Source organism: Vespa velutina, chromosome 6 (assembly GCF_912470025.1).
Source record: "Vespa velutina chromosome 6, iVesVel2.1, whole genome shotgun sequence".
NCBI lineage: Eukaryota > Metazoa > Arthropoda > Insecta > Hymenoptera > Vespidae > Vespa > Vespa velutina.
The window spans coordinates 1,249,375-1,274,824 of NC_062193.1; the positions used below are offsets into that span (position 1 = coordinate 1,249,375).

A 25,450-nucleotide genomic window follows, 5' to 3' on the forward strand; every position below is an offset into this window, starting at 1 on the left:
AGAAAAGTCGACGAGAACGGGGCCGTCGAGAGCTCCTTTAAGAACATCATTTCTTTTTATAGTTATTGAATCGAAAGTTTTTTTTTTTTTAAACAAATTTTGGAAACTATTATGTACGCATACGTATAAATAAATTCGTATATATACATATACATACATACATATATATATATAAATATAAACATATACATATACATACATACATATATATATATGTGTATATAAATATATATATATACATATAGATCGTATTATTTTTATATGTGTTTTGTGGTGAATTCGACGTGGCCTTTGTTCTCTATTTTTTATTAACTGTGAACTCTTCCCCCGTACCGATTATCCCGTTACACCAAAGTGTATGAAAAGTCAGGAAAATTCGTTGATCGTGCGACGAAGGTGATTATGTGAGGAAAAAAAAATGATAAAAAGAAAGATTTCTTTTTTTATTGATAAATAGTAAACGTACGTTAAGTCCGTAGAATTTTACGGATTTTCTTGGCGTTTTTTAATCGTAGCACGTGTCGGCGGTGACAGATAGATATAGCGATGGAAAATGGAAATGACTTGAAAGTTATTCCTGGAGGAAAAATTTTCATAGGGGGGAAGTGAAATCTTTGGAGTGAGAGATCGTTAATCGTGAAGTAAATTGATTCGGCGAGAAAAAAAAGGAAAAATATGAAAAATCGTAATTCAAAAGTATACGATTTCGTCAATAATTTCACTTTCGGTGTTACGCTCGTCACTTCTGATATATATATATATATATATATAAATCTGAAATGAATTTCGACGATCATTAAAATGTAACTTAAGCAATTGACCTCGAAATTTATAGAATATCGCAATATCATCCGTCGTCAAGTAGAAAATAAAGTGTGCATTGAATCGGTATTATCTTAATGTGACAACAATGATCGCCACAAGTCATTATCATTTTCATGACGTCAATCGTTTCGTTAAATCGACCACCCACTTTACTCAAATAAAAATTAATCGCCAATAATATCATTAATAATATCAACTTTAACTTTCGTTCATTCGTAAATTCAAACGATATTGCAATATAGACGTTCGAGGATTAAGAAAGAAAGAAAAAAAAAAAAAAAAAAAAAAAAGGAAAAAAAACAAAAAGAAAAAAAAACAAAAAGAAAAAGGAAAAGAAAAAAGCGATTAATTTTTTTTTTTGCGAAGGTACAACAACTCTATGCCGTCATTCAAAACTCTCCCGCTATGAAGATGCGAACGGCATCTTCGGACTTTCATTCGGTCGAAAGTGATAGTCTTTAACAGAACACCATGCTCGAGAAAGGAGAGCCTTTCCTCTCGTCTCCTCCTCTTCCTCTTCCACCTCCCTCCTATCACTATCACCATCACCACTACCATCACCACCACCACCACCACCACCACCACCTTCCTTTCTTCCTATCGATCTTCCGAGCTCCCTCGCTACTATCTTATTTTAAATTCTTTTCAATTCGTTTCCTGTCTGCACTAATGCGTTCTCGGCATGATATCGTTGTTATAATATGTTCAATGCGCATGATCTTCGAAGAAGAAATAGAAAAATCTAAACACGTCGTTCATTATAGTCATCATTATCATCGTCATCGTTATTATCATCATCATCATCATCATCATCATCATCATCGTCGTCGTCGTCGTCGTCATCATACATTTTTACCAAAAATACGAAGGTCATTATCTTTCGTTTCCAGAAAGACGTTGTGACGATAAAAAGATAAAGAAGGAAAGAAGAGAAGAGAGGGGAGGAGAGGAAGGAAAGGAAAAAAAAAGGAGAGAAAAAAAAAATAAGAAAAAAGAAAGCAGAAAGGACGAAGAAAAATAGAACAACCATAATGAGGTGTACAATGGTGACTCTGGTGGCTGCGATCAGCGTTCTCGCATTGGTCAACTCACATCCTGTGCCACAAGAAAGAGGGTTTCGATCTGAGGTAAGTGAATGGGATACAAATTCGAACATTCTTTTCCCTCTCTCTCTCTCTCTCTCTCTCTCTCTCTTGTTAACTCTGCCTCTTTCTCTTTCTTTTTTATATACCCATAATAATTAATAACGTTACGTGAACTTTCTAAAAATCATTCTAACGTATAAGGTATAAGAATTCAAGTGGAAGCAATGCGAAGAACGAATTATACAAGATAAGAAAAAGGAAAAAAAAAAAAAACAATAAAAAAGAAAAAGAAAAAGAAAGAAATAGAGATTGACTTTGTTAATAGTATCATTTAATTGAAAAAGAAACAACTTAGTGTTGCCATATTCTATTCGGTTCAAGTGAACATTCTATATAACGTATTTACGATAAATTAACTATAGGCATGATGGTCAACGAAAAATAATGGAGGATGAAACTATTCGTTGGAAAATCAAATTATTTCACGAGCATTGCCAAATTACGTAATCGGGGGTATTATGACAACTTTCACTGTGTCACTGGGTCATTTTATCCTTTATGGAAAACTGGTCCGGTTCGGTCTTTTGTCTCTCGATGTGCTCAAGCTTGGAGAAAGTTGAATTTCTACGACATTTATGTGTGTATATGTGTGTGTGTCTGTGTGTGCATTCGTCTATATACACACAATTATATATATATATAAGAGAGATTATGGTGTTCTTGATTGTCATGGGTACTACCATAAATTAGTTGTAACAATCGAATTATTAATTATTAATTATTAATTCAAAAGCGATAGTTAGCGTCTCAAGTCGATCAGTGAATATAAATAAAGATAATGAGAGAGTGAGATCACCTTTCCTGGAAGAAAGAAAGAGTATAAATATATATATATATATATAGTACAGAAAAAAAGAAGAAAAAAAAAAAAAAAGAAAAAAAAGGACTATAATCGAACGTACGTTAACAATGACGATTGATGATCATATTTATCTAGAAATTATGAAAAATTTTATTGTCGTGTTAACGTTAACGTTCGACATTGTAATTATTCAACAAAGGAAAAAAAAAAAAAGAAAGAGATATCAAACAGTTGCAACTGGTTTGAAAGTTTTATCTTAACGTGACGAAATGGAATCAGTCACTTGGAAAATTCGAAATTATTGTCCGTAAGAATTAGTCCGTCAAAAAGATCGAATTAAAAAGTTGAAAAAGAATCGAGATATTGTTTGCAAGAGAAGAAAAAGATCTAGCCGTTCGATGATTGATCAAAGTCTATGATAAAACATATACTTATGGGGAATACATCTACACGTTTATGTGCGCGCATACAAATACATACGTGCGCACACATACACACACATACACACATGCATATATATATATATATGTGTGTACATAGAAGCAAATAGACAGATGGAATAATGTACGGTCCACAAACGAAATTGCGGGCGTCCAAAGCCATCATGGCTGACTCTCTTCTCGTCTCGTCTCTTTTAGCCCGACACTTTCACTGGCCGCGAACGCTACGAAGTCGACGGACACTTTCTTCGAGCTCGATCGATGTGCCCAATGGAAAGTGCAGCCTTACACACATACTACACACATACAAATACATACGTACAGAGTTACACAGACAGTGCGTTTTAACGCGATAAATACGAAACGCACATAAGATCTACGATTCGTTCGTGAGAATCGATCTTCGATCGAATTTGAAAAAAAAAAAAAAAAACAAAAAAGACGTTCACTTTCGAACGACGCATAATTTATTTCTAATCCTTTTAAAAGGTACATCGAACGAAATGTCACATGATTTTTTGATCATTTCTTTTTTTTTTCTTTTTTTTTTTTTTAATTACAAAATAACAATTGCTAAAGATTTTCTCTCTTTTGTTTTCTTTTTTTGTTTCTTTTTTATTCTTAATCTTTCATTCCATGAGCGAATTTGTTTGATGTCATGATATTTCTAATTTATCTTTTAACATCTCATTGGTATGCCAGAACTATAATAATGCTCTAATACATTATACAACGTCGCATCCCATTAAATCATGCTCGTTTTAATCCTCGAAGGATCATTAATTTTAATAAAAAAAAAAAAAAAAAAAAAAAAAAAAAAAAAGAAAAAAGAAACAACAAAAGAAGGAAAATGTTTATCTTCGCATTATCACATATAATTATTTCAATAATATCAAGAGTCAACAAATCAATATAATAAATATTATCGACGATATTTGATTATCTTGAATCAAATATCGTTTTAATGAGCCGTGATCTCGTTAAATGATTTGAAAAATTTCACGACGAAATAAATGATAAAAAGTATATCGAAATAAATAATAAATAAAACGTTAGCGTTGAATATTCTTCTTAGAAATGGTTTTGGACGAAAACGCGGAATGCGTAAGAGAACGCGAATGAGGTTTGAGGGAAAGTGAAATGTGTTGTGGTCGGTTGAGCAACATCATAGTGTCCTGTCGAGTGATACATGGTAACTCGATCTATTTTATTATCGAATATTTTTATATTATTCATTGGAAAATAAACATTCGAGAAGACAAATCAATTTTAAAGATTATTGGATTTAACGAACTTGTTTCAATATTATATCGACATGATCAAATACTATAGATATCGGATCAATGATCTTAAGTATTACAGATTCTAATTAGTCAGAATATATAGAAATATATATATAAAATATATAGAATATTTAGAATATATAGAAAGAAAAAGAGAGAGAGAGAGAGAGAGAGATGGAGGGGTGAAAGAGAAAAAGAGAGATCCGTTAAACATCGACATTTGTAATCTCTAATGAACTTTTCCGAACTCTTAAATTGTAAATGCATTCTCCAAGTATAGTTTACGTTTGTTCCTTTACATATTCGCTTCCACTTAAGCAGACAAATCATTGACTCCGAGAAGTATTTACTTCCTTGATGGTAATACGAATAATTTAGCATTATTATCAATATTAATGATTAATGTGTATAAAAATAGAAAGAGGAAAGGAATAAGACTTGACAATTACAGATTTATTTTTACGAGAGAGAGAGAGAGAGAGAGAGAGAGAGAAAATAAAAAATAAAAAAAAATATAATACAACGCAAAGAGCCAAACGAAATTTTTTTCAGGCTCTCGATCGATTGTTAATGGTCGAAGCGGACAAGGAAGCTGCACTGAGGAGTAAAAGGACAATCGGTATCCTTCGTCAACTGTTTCCAGACATCTCTCAGGTGAGAGTTTACGCCTGGTAAAAGGGAAAGAAATAAAAAAAAAAAAATAAAAAAATAATAATCCAACTGACAGGAGTTAAAAATTTGATACGATCGATCAATGAGGGCTATTTAAATATATTCACGTAATTACGTGAATAATATTATATCATCGATGATACTCCAAAAGAATTTTTTATTAAAGTTTCGATTAGTCTTTAAATATTATCCATTCGATGTTGGAATGTATTGGTTACACGTACGATGGTGTTCACTTTTCAATCGGAATTAATGTTGAGATAATAATTTGTTTGTTCCTCGTATTTATATTTATTAATCCAATCTCGATGAAATTTGGATGCAGCTCGATCGTCCATCATCTCTACGTAAAAGAAAGAGCAAATATCAGAAAAATCATTTATAATGATTTTTAATCTATTCGATTTCAATTATTCTCCCATATACAAAGGTGAAATTGGAAAAATCTATCTGTTGAAATAAATCGATGATCTATGGGTGTTGCTGTTGCTGTGTTAAAACGAGATTTCATCGATTAAGATATTTTTCATTGCTCAACTTATTGTCGAATTTCTCTCTGTTTTCTACACACCGTTATATATATATATATATATATATATATGTGTGTGTGTGTGTGTGTGTGTGTATATATCCTAGATTGAAATAAGACGGCATGACGGTAGCGATTTACCACGGACCGTTTCTTTTTTTGTATGCCGACCGACGCTTTTGCGCGACAGAAATCGATTTTGTAACAAATCGGTTGCAGAAGACCAAGATCGCCATTACTTTGTATTCCGAGATCGTTCTAAATTATTTCAAAATCATCGAATACTCGGCATCGATCCTTTTTGGAAATCATTCTCTAGAACAGTTAGAAGGTTATTCAGAATTGTCATCGTCGTTATCGTCGTCGTCGTCGTCGTCGTCGTCGTCGTCGTCGTCGTCGTCGTCGTCATCGTTTTGTCGTTGTTTGTAGGAAAAAGAAACAAAATCAAAAAAAAAAAAAAAAAAGGAAAACAAAGGAAGAAAATCATTGCCAACAAAAAAAATAGGAAATATGAAAAAGAAAAGGGGCAAACGATGCTTCTTCCTTCCGGTTAAGTGATGTTGTTTTTTAGATGATCGATAAAAAGGTGAACGTCATAGTCGCGGAAGTCTTCCGTGTCCTTGGCCCGATCGTACTACGCAACGTCCTTGGCAATAATAATAGCGAAGGTGGAGGCACCGGTACTGGAAGAGCGAACAATGATGGTTCGACCATAATGATAGCATCGCCTTTCGACGACGATCAACAAGACAAGGATAATGACAACGGTACTCGCGTTGATTCGATCGATTCGAACGATTCCAGAGTTCCGATTTCTCTTCCTACCTTTCCACAAGACAACAATGAAGTTACTAAGGCATCGAACATTACTACTACTACTAGTACTACTACTGCTACTACTTCTACTACGACTACTTCTGCTACAACAACAACAACAATTGCTACTACTACAACATCAGGAACGATCGAGAACACAACCGATTTCAATACTTCGGTATTGTGATCGTTTGCCGCAAAATTGCGGGTAAAATTTTCGACGACTATTCGATCCTACGATTGTTTTTTTGGGTCTCGCACTTCACTTCCTTTCTTCTTTTTTTTTTTTTTTTTTTTTTTTTTTTTTTTTTTTTTTTTTATTTCGCTGCTGATCGTTATCTCGTCACAAAGATCACCGCACACAAAGAATACTACTGCGGAAATTCTTCAATTTGTTTTTCTCGATCTCTTTTTTTTTTCTTTTATTTTTTTTTTGTTATTTATCTCATTACTCTGTTATTTATATCTATGTCTCCTTTGTATGTCGTGCTAACTCTCATTTGTGTTCTTTTCATCGATGAGACAATTGTGGCTTTTGATTGAATATTTTCTTGATGATGCTTTACCGCGCTCGAAGGACAGCTGCGGTTATCAAATTTATTTTAGATAAAATCGTGATATCTCGAGAGCTCAATGCACACTTTTTTCATCTAACTTTTTGGGTGCTCTCTCTCCCTCTCTCTCTCTTTCTCTCTCTCTTTGTCTCGTCTTCTCTGCTATATATTTACTTTTTGTTCTTCAATTAATTGGAAAATCTAATTCAAATCATGGCAGAAATAACAAAATCCATGTCATCGATCATCGATTATTATCGATTGATCATTTCTCAAAGATGAAATTTGTATTCATTTCATAGTTCGTAAATATGAAAGGTTTCTCTCTTTCATTGAGTTATAGCAATGATTTTTATCCTAATTTCTTTTTGTTCAAAAAAAAAAGGAGAAATATAAAAAATTGAAAAAACTGAAAGTAGCAAACAATTGGTATAAATTGATCGTACTCGAACGTAACATAAAAAGTTTAATCGTCTAAAAACGATTAATTAAATATTATAGTGTATACAATGTATAACATTTACTCGTAAGTATCTATGAAAATTTATTACAAAGTAACTCTTTGATAGAAGTATAAAAATATCATTTAACTATCGCCATTATCCCTTTTGCCCTTATATAGAATGTTTTAACATTCATATTATATAATACGAAGCAATCGATTATTAATTAGCACTTCATTTAAATCAGCCAATTTTAAGACATTATGGGTGAACATAAAATCGCGTGCTTATTCGACTAATGGTAATCTTTCAAGCATCAAAGAATCAATCTTCTCGAGCATATCTCTCCTTTCTATTTCCTTTTTTAACCTTTATATTCGAAAAACGTTATAATTATGTAGTTAAACGGATAAACGATTAAGATAGAAGAAACTTGAAGAATCATTAGATCTTTATAAACATGAAAAACATCTTAGCCAATCGTTTGAATAATTTAATATGAGGAAAGAAGAATAAGTATATAAAGTAATGTGATGTAACGTTGTTTAGAAATCTGAAAAAAAAAAAAAAGATTCGTTTTAACCTTAACGAACATAACAAACGAGATTATTATTTAGAGAATATAATTTCTAGATTTATTTCGTAGCTTTATAGGCCATTAGAATAACAAGTCAAGTCTCAAGGTTTATTTCTTACTAAACATAAAAATCAAGGAAAACGAAAGAAATAAAATAGACAAATTTTGTAACTTGCTCGACAACGAAATTCTTTGATGCTCGAAAGTTTCATGTATACATACATGTATATATATATATATATATATACACTGAGTCATAGTATACAGAGTGAGTCCAGTAACTGGACTTTGTTCTTATTGAAGATGATGAAAAAAAAGGATTTGTAGAGTAAAATGTTGCATTGCTTATGAAACTATTGTCATTGTGTAATGCGATTTTTGACAAAAGTGCATCGATGCAGATTACAAAATGCAATTGCAGTTGCTTTATTACATGGGACTCTACAATTTTTTTTCTTCGCCTTTTTCTTTCATAAGTTGATTTCCCCTCGTACCATTCTGAATGAAAAGGTATTGGGATATAATATCGGAAAATAATTGATTCGCGAGATATTTCACATAATATCGTCTGATGATTTCATGGAACTCTTATGAGCCGTATATTTTTTTGAGATTGGTTTTTTTTTTTTTTTTATATTTGTTTGAGATTGGAAAAAAAAAGAAACGAATGGTTCAGGATGGACTGATATATTCACGGGTACATATTTTTTCATACGTGAAAAAAAAAAACAGAAAGAAGAAATGAAATATACCAAAGGACATGAATCTATCTATGAAACGTTTTCTTTTAGGACGTGAATCCTGAAGCAGAGAATAGAGTTAACGAGGTTGGGTCTGAATCACAGAACAACGAAGTAAGGGTGCAATTTGCCGACGAACAATCAGCGAATGAGGCGGTACCAAATTTGACACCACTGGAGGACGTCGAAAGTAGTGACGACGAGAACAGAAATAAAAGGTTCTTGAACTTTGGCTTAGGGGCAAGTGCAGGTGGCAGCGGAGCAGGCTCAGGCAACTTCCTTTTTGATATAATCAGAGTAAGTTAATGTCTTAATCATTAAGAAATAAGTTTATCATTACGATCTTAGAAGAGATTTAGAAATCTTTTTTTTTTTATATTTCTTTTCACATATCATCCTATACGAAGCAAAAGATATATTTAATACACTAATATCTTACATACGTTAAACCAAATCGATGAATTGATATACGATTGTTACTTAATTATTCGTAATTGATTGAATTATATTGATCATTTTAAAAATGTTAATATCGTTTTGTATAAAGCATAAAAGTTAAACATTTATATATACTTTCTTTATCGATGGAATTAATCGATTTGATCTCTGAATGACTCCATACGTTATTTCGTACGATATATATTCTTAACATTATTACGTAAAATATTTATTATGTAAAAAAACAAAAAAAGAAAAAAAAAACAAAAACATTTCTATGTAGATGTGTATATTAAAAGAAATTTTCGTTTCGTATAGGCATACTAATGACAATTAATTAATAAGTTTTAATGTCGTAAAGCCATTATAAATATTTTACTTATATTATATCTTTTATATATATATATTTATTTATTTATTTAAATAAAACGAAGAGTTTCGATTCTGAATTCTCTTCGAGCACATATTGGTAAGTCGTGTAATAAGAGACAGGTACGTTAGTGCGGGCAACGACGACAAGGGCGTCTAGTGCAGTGACGGCAGTGAAAGTAAAACCGAATTGCTAAGCCGTCTAGCTCCTATTCCAAGGTTCCTGACCTAGGAACGGCCTTAGCTCCCTCGAAGATCGACGTGCACGGAATATCACGACATTCGCTGCGGTTACGAGCCAATAGATCTCGTTTGAGTTTTCGTTCGAAAAAGAAGAAGGGAAAAGAAAAAGAAAAAGAAAACAAAAAAGAAGAAAAAAAAAACGAAAGAAAGAAAGAAAGAAAGAAAAGAATGTAGAAAAGAAAGGAAAAGACATTTAAGCTAAAACTCGTTGCTACGTTATAAAAAAAAAAAAAAAAAAAAAAAAAAAAAAAAAAAGAAAGAAAGAAAGAAAGAAGAAAAAAGAAAAAAAATATCTTCATTATTATTCTATCTTACAAGAAATGATTTAATCTATTGCAGATCAATATATAAATATAAATATATAAATATATAATTATAACAAAGTAATAGTTATTAAGTAATAGGGAATGATTAAGAACGACATTCGTTAGGGGATCGCGATTGATTGAACGATCGATCGATCAATCAATCGCGATCGAGATTTACAAGACGAATTGTGTTAATTTCAAGAAAAATAAACGAGAAACAGAGAGAAACAAAGAGGGAGAGAGAAAGAGAAAAGAAAAAAAAAATAATGTTGTACCATTCGTAATAAAATTAATAACACTCTCAAGATATCTCTGTATTATTATAAACGTATCACAATTTGTCTTTGTAAATTCGTAAAGATTAAGACCACCGATCGATCAGAGGAGTACAATCTTAAAAGTTCTCAATAAAAGAAAATATTAAAAAGGCAAAAGTTTTAGTAACGAGAGAAAGACTTTTTCTCCGGAATATCGTTAAGATTATATTTTTTCAGCGACAAAAAAGCAATCTATACACGGCGAGAGACAAAAGAAGGAAACGTGCTAGTTAGAGATAAACGATACGAAGGATCTAAAAGAAGAAGGGTGAAAAGAAAAAAACCAACAAAAGATGATAATAATAATTAAAAAAAAAAAAAAAAAAAAAATAAAAAAAAAAAAGATGATTGAAAGAAAAACAAGAAAAAAAAAAGAACAAAAAAACAAAAGAATAGAAGGAATGAAAAATGATAAATGATGGTAATTAAAAAAAAAAAAAAAAAAAACGAAGGAAAAAAAGAAAATATAAAGAAATAGAAACGAGGAAGGAGAAAAAGAATGGAAAAGTTTATTAAGGAGATTGATAAAGTTTTTGATGGGATAAACGGATATTGAATAAACGGAACGTTTTCTCGTGTTTGTTCTCGTGTAGCAAGCAGCCGACGGGGCGGCAAGAGCGGCGGGCACGGTTTACCGCGTTGTCGCCGGCACGCAGAGCCTAGGGCTCGGTCTTAGCGCCTCGCGAGACGTCGCTGCCGCCGCCCCTGCTGCTGCTGCTGCTGCTCCTGTTGCTTCCTCCACCCCTGGCGCACCCTCGATGGCCGATGCATCCTCAACAGCCGCCCCTGAGTCAGCAGCCGGCACTCAACCACCGGTACGAGACCATCACAAAATCCTTCCGACCATCGCCAACGGCCAATTATAATCTCATTAATTACTTACTCACTCACAAAACATATACATACTCTCTCTCTCTCTCTCTCTCTCTAACTCTCTTTCATTCTATCTTTTCCAACTTCTTTTTTTCTGCCGATCAATATCATCCATCTCTTTCCATTTTATTTTCATGTGTTTAACAAGCTGTTGTCTGCTAACAATTGCAAACGATATATAAAAATGATTTGCCTTTATAAATTCGACGGATCTGATCAGGATTGTGAAATAATTGTTTCAATGGAGGAAACAATCTTTAAGAAAATTTGTATTAATTTGTTTTATTTCATTTCTTTTTTTCTTTTTCTTTTTTTTTTTTTTTTTTTTTTAACCCGACTTTGCCGATTATCCATTTTAATGTTTTCAAGTAAAACGTTGATTTATCTTTCGTTTCGTATCGATACGTATCATTAAATCATCTCATTATTAAAACCAATCGTAAATATACGATTCGATTGAAATCATAAATTTAAAAGATAAACAAATCGTACGAAATATCAAAATTTCGATCAAATTTTATAACGTGAATAATTTATATTACATATTCGTGATTAAAGATAATTAATGACGGTTGAATAATCATGGATATAATCAAATTGCCTTTTGATTTGAAATATATTAACGTCGATTTAACGTTACAATATAAAAGAAGATTATAAAAAAGCTGACAATAGATCTTCCTGTCTGACTTTCGAACCGCAAAACGTAGATTACACATTAACGCATCTCACATGTCTATGTATATACATATATAGATATACATATATATATATATATATATATATATGTATATATGTATGTATACACACGTAACACGCATGCATGCAGGTAGATAAAACGCTTTGCTTGTGGATGGTTCTGAACGTTTTTAAGTCTTCGCGCTTTCTATCGTCGACTTAACATAACTCATACGATCTACACTCTATTGGTTATAAGAGCCTTTTCCTTGTCTGGACTCTATCACGTTTTTCCCTTTCACCGTTTATCTCTATTTTTATTACATACATACATATATATGTGTATGTGTGTGTGTGTGTACATATGTATATATATATATATATGTACCTTTATTCTATGCTTTCGTTATTTGTGTAATTAGTCCACGTATGTATCTCCATCGTGCTCTAATTCTATCCATCTCTCTTTACACACACATATATATATATATATATATTCTTTTAAAAACATTAAAAAACGTGTCAAAACATTAATTTACTTTCTCATTTAAACAATGATAATAATATTTTTTTACGTGATCAAAAAAAAATTTCTTTTTCGTTAATCTTATCTTTCAATATTTTTAACATTGTTTCTCTCTCTCTCTCTCTCTCTCTCTCTCTCTCTTTTTTTCTCTCTGTCTTTTTTTATATTTCTTTCTTCTCTTCATAATGTCAAACTATACAGCGTTTGATATCCACGATTTATTCATCTTCGTGCTTTCTCTCTCTCTCTCTCTCTCTTTCTTTCTTGGTAAATATCGTCTCTTATTCTGCTTTCCTTCACACGCTCGAATCCTTTTCCTATAAAAATTCATGATCCGTCCGTTCCACCCCGGCCACAACGGTCCCGACGCAACGCCGACGATCACCGACTAAAGAGGCACGCACACACTGTTTATTTGCCGAATGCAACTGGCCCAATTGATGTACACCTTATCTCCTCGTCACGTGGAATCGCATTTCTTTTTCTTTTAATTCTTCTCTCTTTTTTTTTTTGCTATATAAATAATTATATATATATATAAATAATTATATATATATATAATAATTATATATATATATATATTTATATACTGAAACTCTCGCCAGGAGTATTGGATAATTAATTAATCGATTAATTAATTATTAATCTTCGTTGTCTCTCAGCGATCTCGTTTAAATCTTGCACCTGTAATATGTTATGTTCTTTTTTTTAGCGACTCAGTAGTAGTAGTTATTGTTGTTGCTGCTGCTGTTATTGTTGTTGATGTATTTTGTAATTTATTTCTTTGGATTTTCTTTTTGTTTTTTTTTTCTTTCTTTTTTTTTCCTTTTTTTTTTTGTTTTTTTCTTTTTTGTTGTTTAGCACACAAAAGAAGAAGAAGAAGAAGAAGAAGGGGAAAAAAAAAATATAATAAAAACGAACGAACGAGACGAGCCGAAACCGATTTCCGATTTTGATATCAAACATTTCGATCTTTCCAATGGATAATCATGAAATCAGCTCGATCGTTCGTACGTTGCGCTACCATCACGTAGCCAAGTAGTTTTTATCGTAATATCCGTTGTAATAACCGTTCACATACGACGTACGCTCTTAGAATTTTATTATTATTTGATTTTGTATATTTCCTTTTACTTTTTTTCTGTTTCCTTTGTTTTAACACGAGAATTATTAAACTCGTCTTTTTCTGATGTTGAATTTTCTAAGAAATCCTTTTGAATTTAACGGAGAGCTTACGACGTCATTGACACTTTTCTACGGATATTCTCTCGTAGATATCATTATTATCATCATCATCATCATCATCATCATCATGATCATCATCATCGGTATATCACCCTGCGTCGATATTCATCAACGACACGCCTCGTAGATATATAAAATACATAAATCACGAAGCCGGTAGTTAATCGTAGCACGTAAGAAATCTTAGCCAGCAAGATCGATGGAAAAAGTATATATATATGATGTGAATGATTATGAACAATTAGATTTAAGCATCGTTTTTCGAAAGAAAAAGCACAACGTAGTGTCGGGAGCGCTGGAGCTGGACGTGGAGCCACAACACACTGTAATTATATCCTAACAAAGCAAACAAGCAAGCAAGCAAGCAAGCAAGCAAGCAAGCAAGCAAACAAAGAAACAAGCAAGCAAGCAAGCAAGCAAACAAACAAACAAACAAACAAGTAAAGTAAAATATGCAAAGTAAAACAAAGTTAGAAAAGAAAAGACGAAAAAAGATGATATCAAACGTTATTTTCTCTCTCTCTCTCTCTCTCTCTCTCTTTCTCTCTTTTTCTCTCTCTCTCTTTCTGTCTCTATCTATCCATCTTCTTCTTTCCTTTTTTTTCTATTATTTTTCTTTGACTTTCTTTTATTGTGTTTTACTTGATTTCTTTTTCGTTTTAACCCTTTGAACTCGTTCTTTCCTTTTGTTCTTTTCTGGTCGAATGTATTTCTCCTCTCTGTGTTTAGCATGAAAAAAAAAAAAAAGAAAAGAAAAGAAAAATAAATAATCCGTTTGTTATTTGTGTTTGATATAACCGATACTAAACAAATAAATAAACAAAAATAATCGTTCGAATAATAATAATGCGAGCTCTTAACACAGTTTACTGATCATTGTTTTTCAGCTCACGATCTATAAAAATTGACTCAACAAGGATGTTCCTTTTAAAATAAATTTCTCTTGTCGTCTAATATCATGGTGTAAATGAGTTAAAAGGGTTAAATCTCTTTTTTGTCTCTTCTTCTCAACTTTCTTATTTATCGTCGTTCTTCTCGAGAAAGAAAATTTCTCTCTCAAATATATATATATATATATATATATATATATATATATATATATATATATATATATATATTTATATGTATATGTATATATATTTCTTCTCCGTTAACTTTTCGGCATCCGGTAAAATCGAATTCCTTCATCATCATAACTTCTTTTTTTTGAAATGTCCTTTCAGCTGGTAGCAGGAAGCGGTAGTCAAAGTAATTCATCGGGCGATGCTTCCGCCGGAAGGACAGATGGTACGCAAGAAGCTGTACCTGGACCTATCACCAGGCTCTTCGTTATTGCCAATCGAGGAATATCGAATCTTCTTCAAGATCTCATACTCGTAAGTAAAAATTTAATTTATTTCATATTTTTCTTTTTAATTGTCAACGTTGAAACATCAATGCATTATCTTTTTTTCTCTTTCATGAAAAATTATTTTCGATTTACATTTAAAATGTATGATCGATCAATTTAATGAAAGTAATCTGTAAGTATTTTACGTACAATGGTTTTACTTAAAGTGCAACTTTTATTTTTTGAGAGGAAAACAAAAAAAGAAAATCTTCGATATATTGTAAATTATTAGAAAATTACGTATTTATCATCGTATTCGACAAATTTCGAATGTTTCGCAATCACAAGGAAAATAATTTCTCGAATTTCATACATTCCTTAACTAACTTCTAATATTTGCTAGCTCATCGAAAAAAAAAAAAAAAAAAAAAAAAAAAGAAAGAAAAAAAGAAAAAAACAAGAGAAAGAAAAAAGAAATCTATTTTACAATTCGTAGTTATTTATGGACAAACATTCTAACGATCTGTTTTTCAGTATGATCGAAAAGCCACAACACGTTTGATCGAACAAAAATTCACGTCTACTTACTGTTTGTCCGTCCGTCTGTCTGTCTGTCTGTCTATTCATCTGTCCGTCTCTTTCTCTCTCCTGTCTCTTTCTCGACACTTTAACACACACGTTAAGAAGTTAGAAAGTAATCGACCATCATTTTTCTTCTCTCTCTCTCTCTCTCTCTCTTCGTTTTATTCGTTTTAACATAGCGAACGTAAATTCGTGAGATCATTTTTTGAATAAACATGAATAAAAAGTATTACGAGTACAGAAATCGATCGATTTACTCGCTCGACATAATGTCGACGTTTTACCAGCAAACGAAACCTTTCATTAGACATAAATGATTCTGCGACAACGCAATCCAAACACCAATACGTTTTTTTTAAAAACATGTACATTATGAACTTTGAGCTTTCGAAGGAAACACGTCTAATTAATATTCGGTGGCAACGATCTCTCCAAGGACATTAGACTTGACTAAGAAACAGATATAGAAAATCTAGAAGAAAGGAGAAAAAAAAAAAAAGAAAAAAAAGATAAAGTATCGTCCGACGATCGATAAATATTAGAAAGAATAGAAGAAAAAAAAAAAAAAAAAAGAAAGAAAAAAAGAAAGAAAGAAAGATCGTAGGTTAAAATCGTACGTGTAAAAAGTAGTATCGTCCAAGATGATCGATTAATCTTATACGATTAATAATTTTGTGATCGACAGTATCGACGATCGTTCGAAATTGAATAAAAGAATCAAATCAAATCGCGTGTACGTTTGAAGTCGTACTTAATTTTTCTTTTTTATTTATTTATTTATTTTTTTTTTTTTCTTCTTTTTGTTACTTCTTATTTTTTTTTTTTTTTCTTTTGGTATTGGTGGACAGGAATGAACGAATGAACGAACAAGCGACAGCGCTACTTCGTTCTAGATATATAAACCGGGCTATTACGCAAGCGGCCCGTGTCAGGATCGATGGAAAGCAAAAATGTAAGCGCGACTTTCTCTATGAAACGGCTCCTCTGTTCGTTTGCCACCGTCGTACTCGTGTCAGACTTATGCAAGAAGCAAGTCCACTTCGCCTCCTGGCACGCGAAATCACGAAAGGGTGAGGAGGAGGGGGAGGGTTCGAAGGGGAGCGACGTATATACGTATATACAAAGAGAATGACGTGTGTTTGATTCCCGTTATCTCGAGAAAAAAAGAAAACAAAAAAAAGAAGAAAGGATTTCGTTTGTCCGTTAACGAGACTTCGATACAGTTAAACGAGGAAGAGTAAAAAAAGAATCGCGAGAAATCGATTGCTGATGCTGAAACGATTATTTCTTTCTCTCTCTCTTTCTCTCTCTCTCTTTCTCTATCTATCTATCTATCTGTTTTTTTTTTCTTTTTTGTATAGGCGACGCCTTTCTAAAATCAACTTCGTGTAGTACATACGTCGTGTCGATATTATAAGTTCCTCGTAGATCGTAAGAAAATGATTTTCTTTGTCGAATCGAAAACGAAACTTGTCGAACGATAAGAATAAATTATGATTTTCTTTTAAAATTAGAAATAAGAATAAAAATAAAAGTCAAAAATAACAATAAAAAGTATAAACAGATGTAGAGATAAAAAAAAAAAAAAAAAGAAGAAGAAAAAGAAGAAAAAGAACAAAATAATAAAACAAAAAAAAAAAAAAAGAAAGAAATTTAAATGTCGTTTCGTTCCGTTTGACTTTACAATTATCGACTAAAACTAATAATATTTTTATTTGATAATTTTTCAGCGCTTAGCTGCCACAAGCGAACGTATCGTCAACTTCAAGGCACGATTAATTACCTCGATTATTTAGGCTCGTTTAAAGAAAATATTATGATACAGATCTATGAGAAAACATTCGTGAGTCTTCGTAGAAATACACGTAACGAATCGTGATTCGAGAAAAAGCCACCATCACCGTCACATCTGCTCCCCCTTCATGCCGGAGGACCACTGGGTACGACGTCGACAACATTATCGATATATTTTTTTTTCTTTCATCTCTCTCTCTCTCTCTCTCTCTCTCTCTCTCTCTTTCTCTCTCTCTCTCTCTCTCCCCTTATTTTTCTACATTTTTCTATTTCTCCAAACTTCCTATACGTCGAATGTTGTCCCCTTTGTCCCGGAGATCCATAAAAAAAAAAAAAGAAAAAAGAAAAAAAAAAGAATAATTATTCTCGTCGATTATTGCTCCATACGATGTTTCTTCTCTCTTTCTTCATTTTTTTTCTCTTTTTTTTTTTTTTTTCAAAATTATACTACAACCAATTATTTTTAATTCATACTTCCAACTTCCCCCTTTCATTTTTGCTATTCGATTAATTTCATCGTCTTTCCCCCCCCCCCCCTCTCCACCGCTCTCAGACGATGGACGATTAATAATCACTTTTACGAATCTATGAAGAAATTAAAAGAATAATGAAAAAGATAATAATAAAAACAAAAAATTTCGCAAGAGAACGTGTCTTATGCTGTTGCGACGATAAAAGAAAAGAAAAGAAAAGAAAAGAAAAGAAAAGAAAAAAGAAATGATTTATCCTCTCTAATCGAAGCTTCTCACGCACGATTAGAATATCGCATAAGATGCGCTTATTTCGATGATCGATGAGAAAGAGAAAAAAAAAAGCGACGAATTGCGCCTACGTAACGTTGTTCTGCAAAGTTTTGTACATAGACCTGTGCCCCCACCCCTCAACCGTCGTATAACCACTGCCCGTCTCTTCTAAGAACCACGTTCCACAGCGCCAGACACTGATTGTTTTCCTTTTTATTTTTGTTTATTTTTCCTTTTTTTTTTTTTTTTAATTATTATTATTATTATTATTATTATTATTATTATTATTATTATTACTACTACTACTACTACTACTACTATTATTATTATTATTATTATTCAATATCATCTCTCGATTAAGTGCAAGCGTACCTCTTTGCCCGTTCCTCAAGTATATTTTTTTTTTTTTTTTTTTTTTTTTTTTTTTTTTTTTTTTTTTATAGACGAAACAAAAGAGACAATAAATAAATAAATAAATGAAAACAAACGTAACGAAGAGTAACGTCATTGAGCGTTTAAGATCATATTGGAAAAAAGTGAATTAAATAGATAGAAAGAAGAAAACGAAAAAAGAAATAATAAAAATTATGGTGGAAGGGTTTAGGTTTCTTCTATTCTCTCTTTCTTCTCTTCCTCTTTTCTTTTGCCCTTTTATCCTTTTTCCTTTTTTTTTTTCCTTCCTTCCTTCCTTTTTTTTTTTTTTTTTTTCTTTTATACTTTCTTTGGTCTCGTTAATTCTATGTAAATTCGTACAATTCGAATAAACGAATCATTGTTTAAATAATACAAACTCCATTGATTTTTGATTTTAACGAGTAATATACATTATTTCGAAGATCTATTTGTCTAATTCTTCGTTTGCAATCTAATTCAATTCAACGTAAGTACGTATTTATGCATAATATTTACGTAAATACTTATTCGTAATAAAAATTACGTAAGTATTTATTCAAACGCTCAGAATACGGAATTAATGTTTCTCTCTCTCTTTCTCTCTCTCTCTCTCTCTCTTTCTCTCTTTCTCTCTTTGAAAACTTCTAAAGAGAATAATATAGAAAATTCAAGGAGACAATTCGTAATGTCAAGAAAGAATGTGTTTTCTTATGTTATAACAAAACGAAACGCATTATATTTATATGTGTAAATCGAACCTCGTTATTTTGTAGTGTAAATAAATATTATTGTAATAAGAAATACATCTAGTGTATATTAATTTGTTTTTTCTTTTTCCTTCTTTAAATCGACTTTACGATTTAATGATCAATTAAAAAATTATCTCAATTACCAAAGAATTTGTTCTTAATCGATAACATCTTTTGTACAAAGTTATCGTTATTCGACATTCATTCATTTTTTTTTTTTTTTTTTTTTTTTTTTTTTTTTTTTTTTTTTTTGAAAAGCGTATCGAGTAAATAGTAAATAGATCTAATCAACGTAATTCTAACCATCGTACAAAAATATAACTCGCTAATCCAGTAATACTCATAACGATGGAAACTCTCTCATATATATATATATATATATATATATATATATATATATATATATATATATATATATGCATATATTGCCACTACTAATCTATTTAAATACGACGATAAAATAATTAATTAATCTAATTAGCAAAGAAATTTCATTATGAATCGTCGGTACGTATACTCTTGATTATGATGACTTTTGTTGGCACCATTATGTCGAAAATATTCGAAATATCTTTTCTTAATATTATTGCTAATAAATCTTAATAAGTACGTTTTTTCGTAAAATCTATTTCGAAGTTCGAAGAGGAACAACACGTTGAATATAATTCTTCTTTTTATATCTCCCCCAATGTAAACGCGTCACGTTTTATGGTCTCCAACGAGAGAATTAACTTCGTCAAAAATAATTTCATCCGCAGGAGGCCCATCGGTGTAGCTATGGTGGCGATATTACAGGGGTTTCTTCCTCGTTTGGAATACCAACGTAAACTGAATCGCCTAAACGTACAAAACCATTTGGTCCTCTTAAACCAAGATGAATTCCCATGACCGGACAATCTCCAGTAAACGGACGAATATCCGGATCCATGATTTGCCTATAGCTGCATAAATAATATATATATATATATAACAAAAAAAATTATTTATCATTAAATAATGCCTACATAATAGTTTTTCGTTCGTTTCTAATTTTACTTATGATACAACTTTAATTAAGACAACTTTATATGATTAATATTACTTATGAGACAACTGTTATTACAAATATTTAAAAAGAAAAAGAAAAAGAAAGAAAGAAAAAAAATTTATCAAAACTCATAACAAACAATGAATATTATCAATTGATATTTGATTAAATCAATACCGATTAATTATGACGGAGATTCATTTATAAAAATTTAATACAATTTCTATACCTTTTCAATGTTTTTAAAGGTTCGACTTTCGGACTTTTTTTACCAGTTTCTGGATCAACCGTGGTAAATATACATCTTGTGCAAGGTTTAATGTTTCTAAAAATTACGTCTCCTATCTTAACCCAATCCCAAATATCTTCTTCCAAGGCGATTGCTCCTTTAACGACAAAATTCGCTCGAAAGTTCGACGGTGTAACAGATTCTTCCAATCGAGAATTTAAATCCGTTACCGAGGACTCATTTATGAGACTATAGCTCGTAGCATCTGGATAAGCACCCTGTTGAAAGATAGAAAGAAAATGAAAAGAAAAAAAAAAAAAAAAAAGAAAAAGAAAAATAATGTTAGATAAATTATAGTTATCGTATAATCGAAGGATACTTAATGGAATAAAAAAAAAATTTACCGATGCGTTACATTTGTTGATGCAATTAAAATAATAACTACAATTCGTCTAATGCGATTTTAAAGCGTGCTCAATGAATAAGATAATACGATAATAATAACGATGATAAAAGATAACAATAATAATAACAACGATTCTTATTCTACTTTCCGTACATTCTTCGAAAGCAAAGAGAATATAATTCGAATAAAAATATGTATCTGCATGAGAAATCGTACTAATATATATATATATATATATACACACACACACACATATATATATATATATACATATATGTATGTATGTATGTATATGTATATACACGCTCTATTTTGTGAGAGATAAACTAACTCACGATGACAAAGTACAATCGATGGAAAACTATGCGGATTTCATTTCGTGAAAGCAATTCCACGTTCCCATTCAACGTTCGTCTTCATCGCACATCTACAAGGATTCCATAGAAAGAAAGCATAAAAAGAAAGAGAGAGAAAAAAAAAAAGAAAAAGAAAAAGAGGAAGAAAAACTACTTTTGATTGACACTACTCACGGTATCTATGCTCTCGGTCAAAGGGAAAATCCTATTCTTCTCTCGTATTTCTCTTGATGGTCGTTCCAACGGATAATAAACCAAACGAAGACCGGCATCTTCCTGAAGGAGAAAACGTGACAACCATCTGGCTGCTTCTTCTCCACAATCGCAAGCAGCTACTGCTTGACCCCATACCGCAGCACGAAAACCTTTTCCTTTGATACAAGCAAGATCTATTGATACCGACATCATGCCTGGTGCATTCAAGGTTAAAACTGAACCCGTAATACTTGGTGATACCTATGAATAATATCAATGTATTATTATCACGAACAGTAATATTAATTTGATTTTTTTTTTCTTTTTTTTTTTTTTTTAATATATATATATAATCAATTTTAATAATTATTTTTAATAATCTTAATAATTGATAATTAATATAATATATAATATATAAATTAATTTTAATAACAATTTTTAATAATCTTAATAATTGATAATTAAATTGAAATTATAATTAAGAAATCATACTTGAGGAATAATTATTAATAAATTTAATAATAAATATTAAGATATGTATGATAATCGAAGATAAAAAAATATAAAAAAAAAAATCTATATAAGATAATATCTTTAATAAAATCGTTTTGATACATTATTGATGTATTACCTGAACCATTTTTGGTAATTGTCTACCAGTGACAAAGTTTCCATCAAGATCGATAACCATTAATGTACGATCTCGTAACCATCCCACTCTAAGGCCCAACATAGTACATTCCATCGACGTGTATCTAATTGGGCCCAATGATTTCACCGGATATGCAGCAAGATCGCTAAGTTCACCGACCTTTCTCCATTTCGAAGGTGCTCGATACTTTTGTTTGCGACTCCACCACCACCAAATAAAAAAAACTGCTGTACCGGCGCCAACTGCGGCTGCGGTAACATAAGCGAGTCTCGTTCTATCTGTCGTAATAATAAAATAAAATAAACGAACATTACGATAATAAATTAATCGTGATTTAAATGTTAAGGTGAAAAAGAGTAAGAAAAAAAAAAAAAAAAAAAAAAAAAAAGAAAAGAAAAAGAAAAAAAATAATGAAAATAAATCGTGTCCATTAACGTGTCTTTAAAAATGTATTGAACACATATTATGTAATCATATAACAAAGATAATTGGAGATATCTTGAATTAGTATCATTTAGAGTCAGCCGTCGTCCTACAAAACATTTCAAAGAAGCGGATGTTACGGAACTGACTTATACTTATATTTGCTACAATCATGCCCAGACACCGTATATATACGCGCGCGCGCGTGCGCCCACCCACATAGAAAAGAAAAAGATTTAAAAAAGTTTCGAGTAAAATATTTGACGTTAAATTTTCCGCTCTCGATGAAAGTACTTATTTAAAACTTTCGACTTTTTGTTGAAATTATCGTGAAACAGAGCACAAACATTCCAATTGCCAGCAAGTTTCCTCTTTCAAGTACATCGTCTTTTTTTTTTTTTTTTGCATGCATGGCCGGTAACGCGAAAGTGTAATGAAATATCCGAAAGATAAAATGGACCGGACAATTTTATGTTTCAAATCGAAGGAGGATGCGAAGTACTTAATTACTTATTTACTAAGAACTTTATTTATTTGTTCATCCGATTTGAGATTAATTATAAATAAAATTGTGACGATTCAAATGCGTAATAACATTTTGAAGAAATTCTTCTAAAAGGAAATTATAATAAATCGGTAGACTGATTTCACAGTTGAAAACTGTGTTAAGTGATCGTTAAGAGAAAGAAAATGGTATTAACTGGGACGATGGTATTTGACCTTCGTAATATGACATTATTATTAATAAAATTATATGACATGAGACAAATTGTTATATTTCAAAATTATATTAAAAATTCAAAATCATTTTTCTTTATTTTCTTTTCTTTTTTTTTTCTTTTTTTTAATCATTTCTATTTATTCGTTCATTATTTTTTGTTAATTGATAGTAAGTACTTTGTTAAATAAATGATCATTATATATAAATATATATATATGAGTATATTTATAATAAAATATTTCTATAATTTTTAATTATTTATTAAATAATTATATTAATTTTTAATAAAATTTGTAATAAAATAATAGTAGGTAATATAAGTGATCATTATAAATAATTAAATATCTGTGTTACGTTTGGATTAAATTTCGATTTATTATAATTATTATATTATAAATATTGATCGTCTATTTAAATTATTGACAAATTATTTATATTTAGAAATATTTTATTTAAAATATTTACAGTTTATATATTAATCGTAATAATATTAATCACTTATATTACGTAATGATATATTATTACAAATATTGACAATTCATTTGAAATACTTATTCAAAATATTTAAAAATACTAAAACAATAGATGACGTTTTTTTTTTTTTTCTTTTTTATATCCAGATGACTTTTCTTCTTTAATTCGAAAAATTAATAAGATAAGATTAACAAGATAAATTCTCGTGGATAAGATAATTCCTAATGATTACCTTTCATCACATTTCATTTGATTATTACACGTGTAATTTCGTTCATGTGCAACAAGTTAATTGCATGACTATCATGATAAAAACTAAGAGAAAACAATACAAACGAAAATATATATATATACATATAAAAAAAAAAAAAAGGAAATAGAAAAAAAAAATTAACATACTAACGAGTAAAATATATACTTCAAGGTACGGTGATTATTGTACCATGAAGGGATTGGAGGGTTCGACGAAACTTACAAAGAATCAATACTACGAGAAACGGGCGTTGCTACTCCAAAACGGTAATCGCGACTGCAGAACGTGCGAATAATAATAATAATAATAAAAAAAAAAAAATAATAATAATAATGTCAACGAAAGTTGGATGAAAAGAAGATAAAATCCTTTTTGAAATGAAATAATAAGAATCTCATAAATGTTTTCTGATCGTAACGAAATGGAAACACGTTGTCGTAAGAAAAGTAAAAAAATAAATAAATAAAAAAATAAATAAATTCCTTATAACGTTCAATCAATATCTCCAATCATAATAGTAATCAATAATAACAATAAAAATATTTAAATATTTATGAAAATAAATCACAATTAATATATCTTTTTCATAGATATTAAACAGTCTGATTAAAACGTTGATCGTTAATAATAATATTAAATAAATAATTCTTAATTATTAATACTTAAACAAACATCATACCTGTTATCATAGCAGCAGACACGTTGAATTGAATATCGAAGAATTTGTTAAGGTTATGTTCGTGCCGGTTAGAACCAAGTAAATCACGCGACTCTTATAAGTAACGTTTGGCGATGAACTGAAGGTCGTTGCGATGAGAGACTCACTCAACGTGCACGTGCCGTTCGTCTATCCCCTCACACCACGCCCTCATTCTCTCTCGTTCCTTACTCGTTCACTCTTTCTCTCTCTCTCTCTCTGACTCCTTACTCGTTCACTCTCTCTCTCTCTTTCTCTCTTCTTACTCGTTCACTCTTTCTCTCTCTCTCTTTCTGACTCCTTACTCGTTCACTCTCTCTCTCTCTCTCTCTTTCTCACTCCTTACTCGTTCACTCTCTCCCTCTCTCTCTTTCACTGTTCACTTACTCTCTCTCTCTCCTCTCTCTCTCTCTCTTCCTTTCCTTTCCCTTTAGAGAAAGAAAATACCGTTATCTAGAAACTCTGAGCTCTTCCTCTATCTTCTTCCATCTCCAAAGAATAGCAAACGCCATCGTATACGTTGTAGTAGATATTATGTGTAAAGAAACAACTGGTTCGTTCGTTCATTCGTTCTCAAAAGATTCTCGACAAATCATACGAAAC

General features: G+C 31.0%; 2 protein-coding genes across 4 annotated transcripts; one reads left to right on the top strand and one right to left on the bottom strand.

Annotated features, from left to right (window-relative positions):
• LOC124949748 lies at positions 1 to 18,710 on the top strand. 3 transcript variants are annotated; one of them, XM_047495399.1, is made up of 7 exons: positions 1 to 113; positions 1,716 to 1,952; positions 5,048 to 5,149; positions 8,878 to 9,123; positions 11,095 to 11,316; positions 15,047 to 15,199; positions 17,466 to 18,710. In XM_047495399.1, the coding sequence occupies exons 2-7, from the start codon at positions 1,857 to 1,859 to the stop codon at positions 17,529 to 17,531; spliced, it is 885 nt and encodes a 294-aa protein (XP_047351355.1). In that variant the 5' UTR covers positions 1 to 113; positions 1,716 to 1,856; the 3' UTR covers positions 17,532 to 18,710. The 3 variants fall into 3 exon arrangements, with proteins under 3 accessions (XP_047351355.1, XP_047351354.1, XP_047351356.1); XM_047495398.1 differs by having other exon boundaries at positions 7 to 396; XM_047495400.1 differs by lacking the exon at positions 5,048 to 5,149 and having other exon boundaries at positions 7 to 396.
• LOC124949747 (mitochondrial amidoxime reducing component 2) lies at positions 18,054 to 25,124 on the bottom strand. The gene is made up of 5 exons (XM_047495397.1): positions 24,830 to 25,124; positions 22,259 to 22,557; positions 21,607 to 21,888; positions 20,671 to 20,948; positions 18,054 to 20,355 (listed from the first exon to the last, which is right to left on the bottom strand). Exons 1-5 carry the CDS (start codon positions 24,837 to 24,839, stop codon positions 20,190 to 20,192), a joined length of 1,035 nt encoding a protein of 344 aa, XP_047351353.1. The 5' UTR covers positions 24,840 to 25,124; the 3' UTR covers positions 18,054 to 20,189.
• Between the last annotated feature and the right edge of the window lie 326 nt (positions 25,125 to 25,450).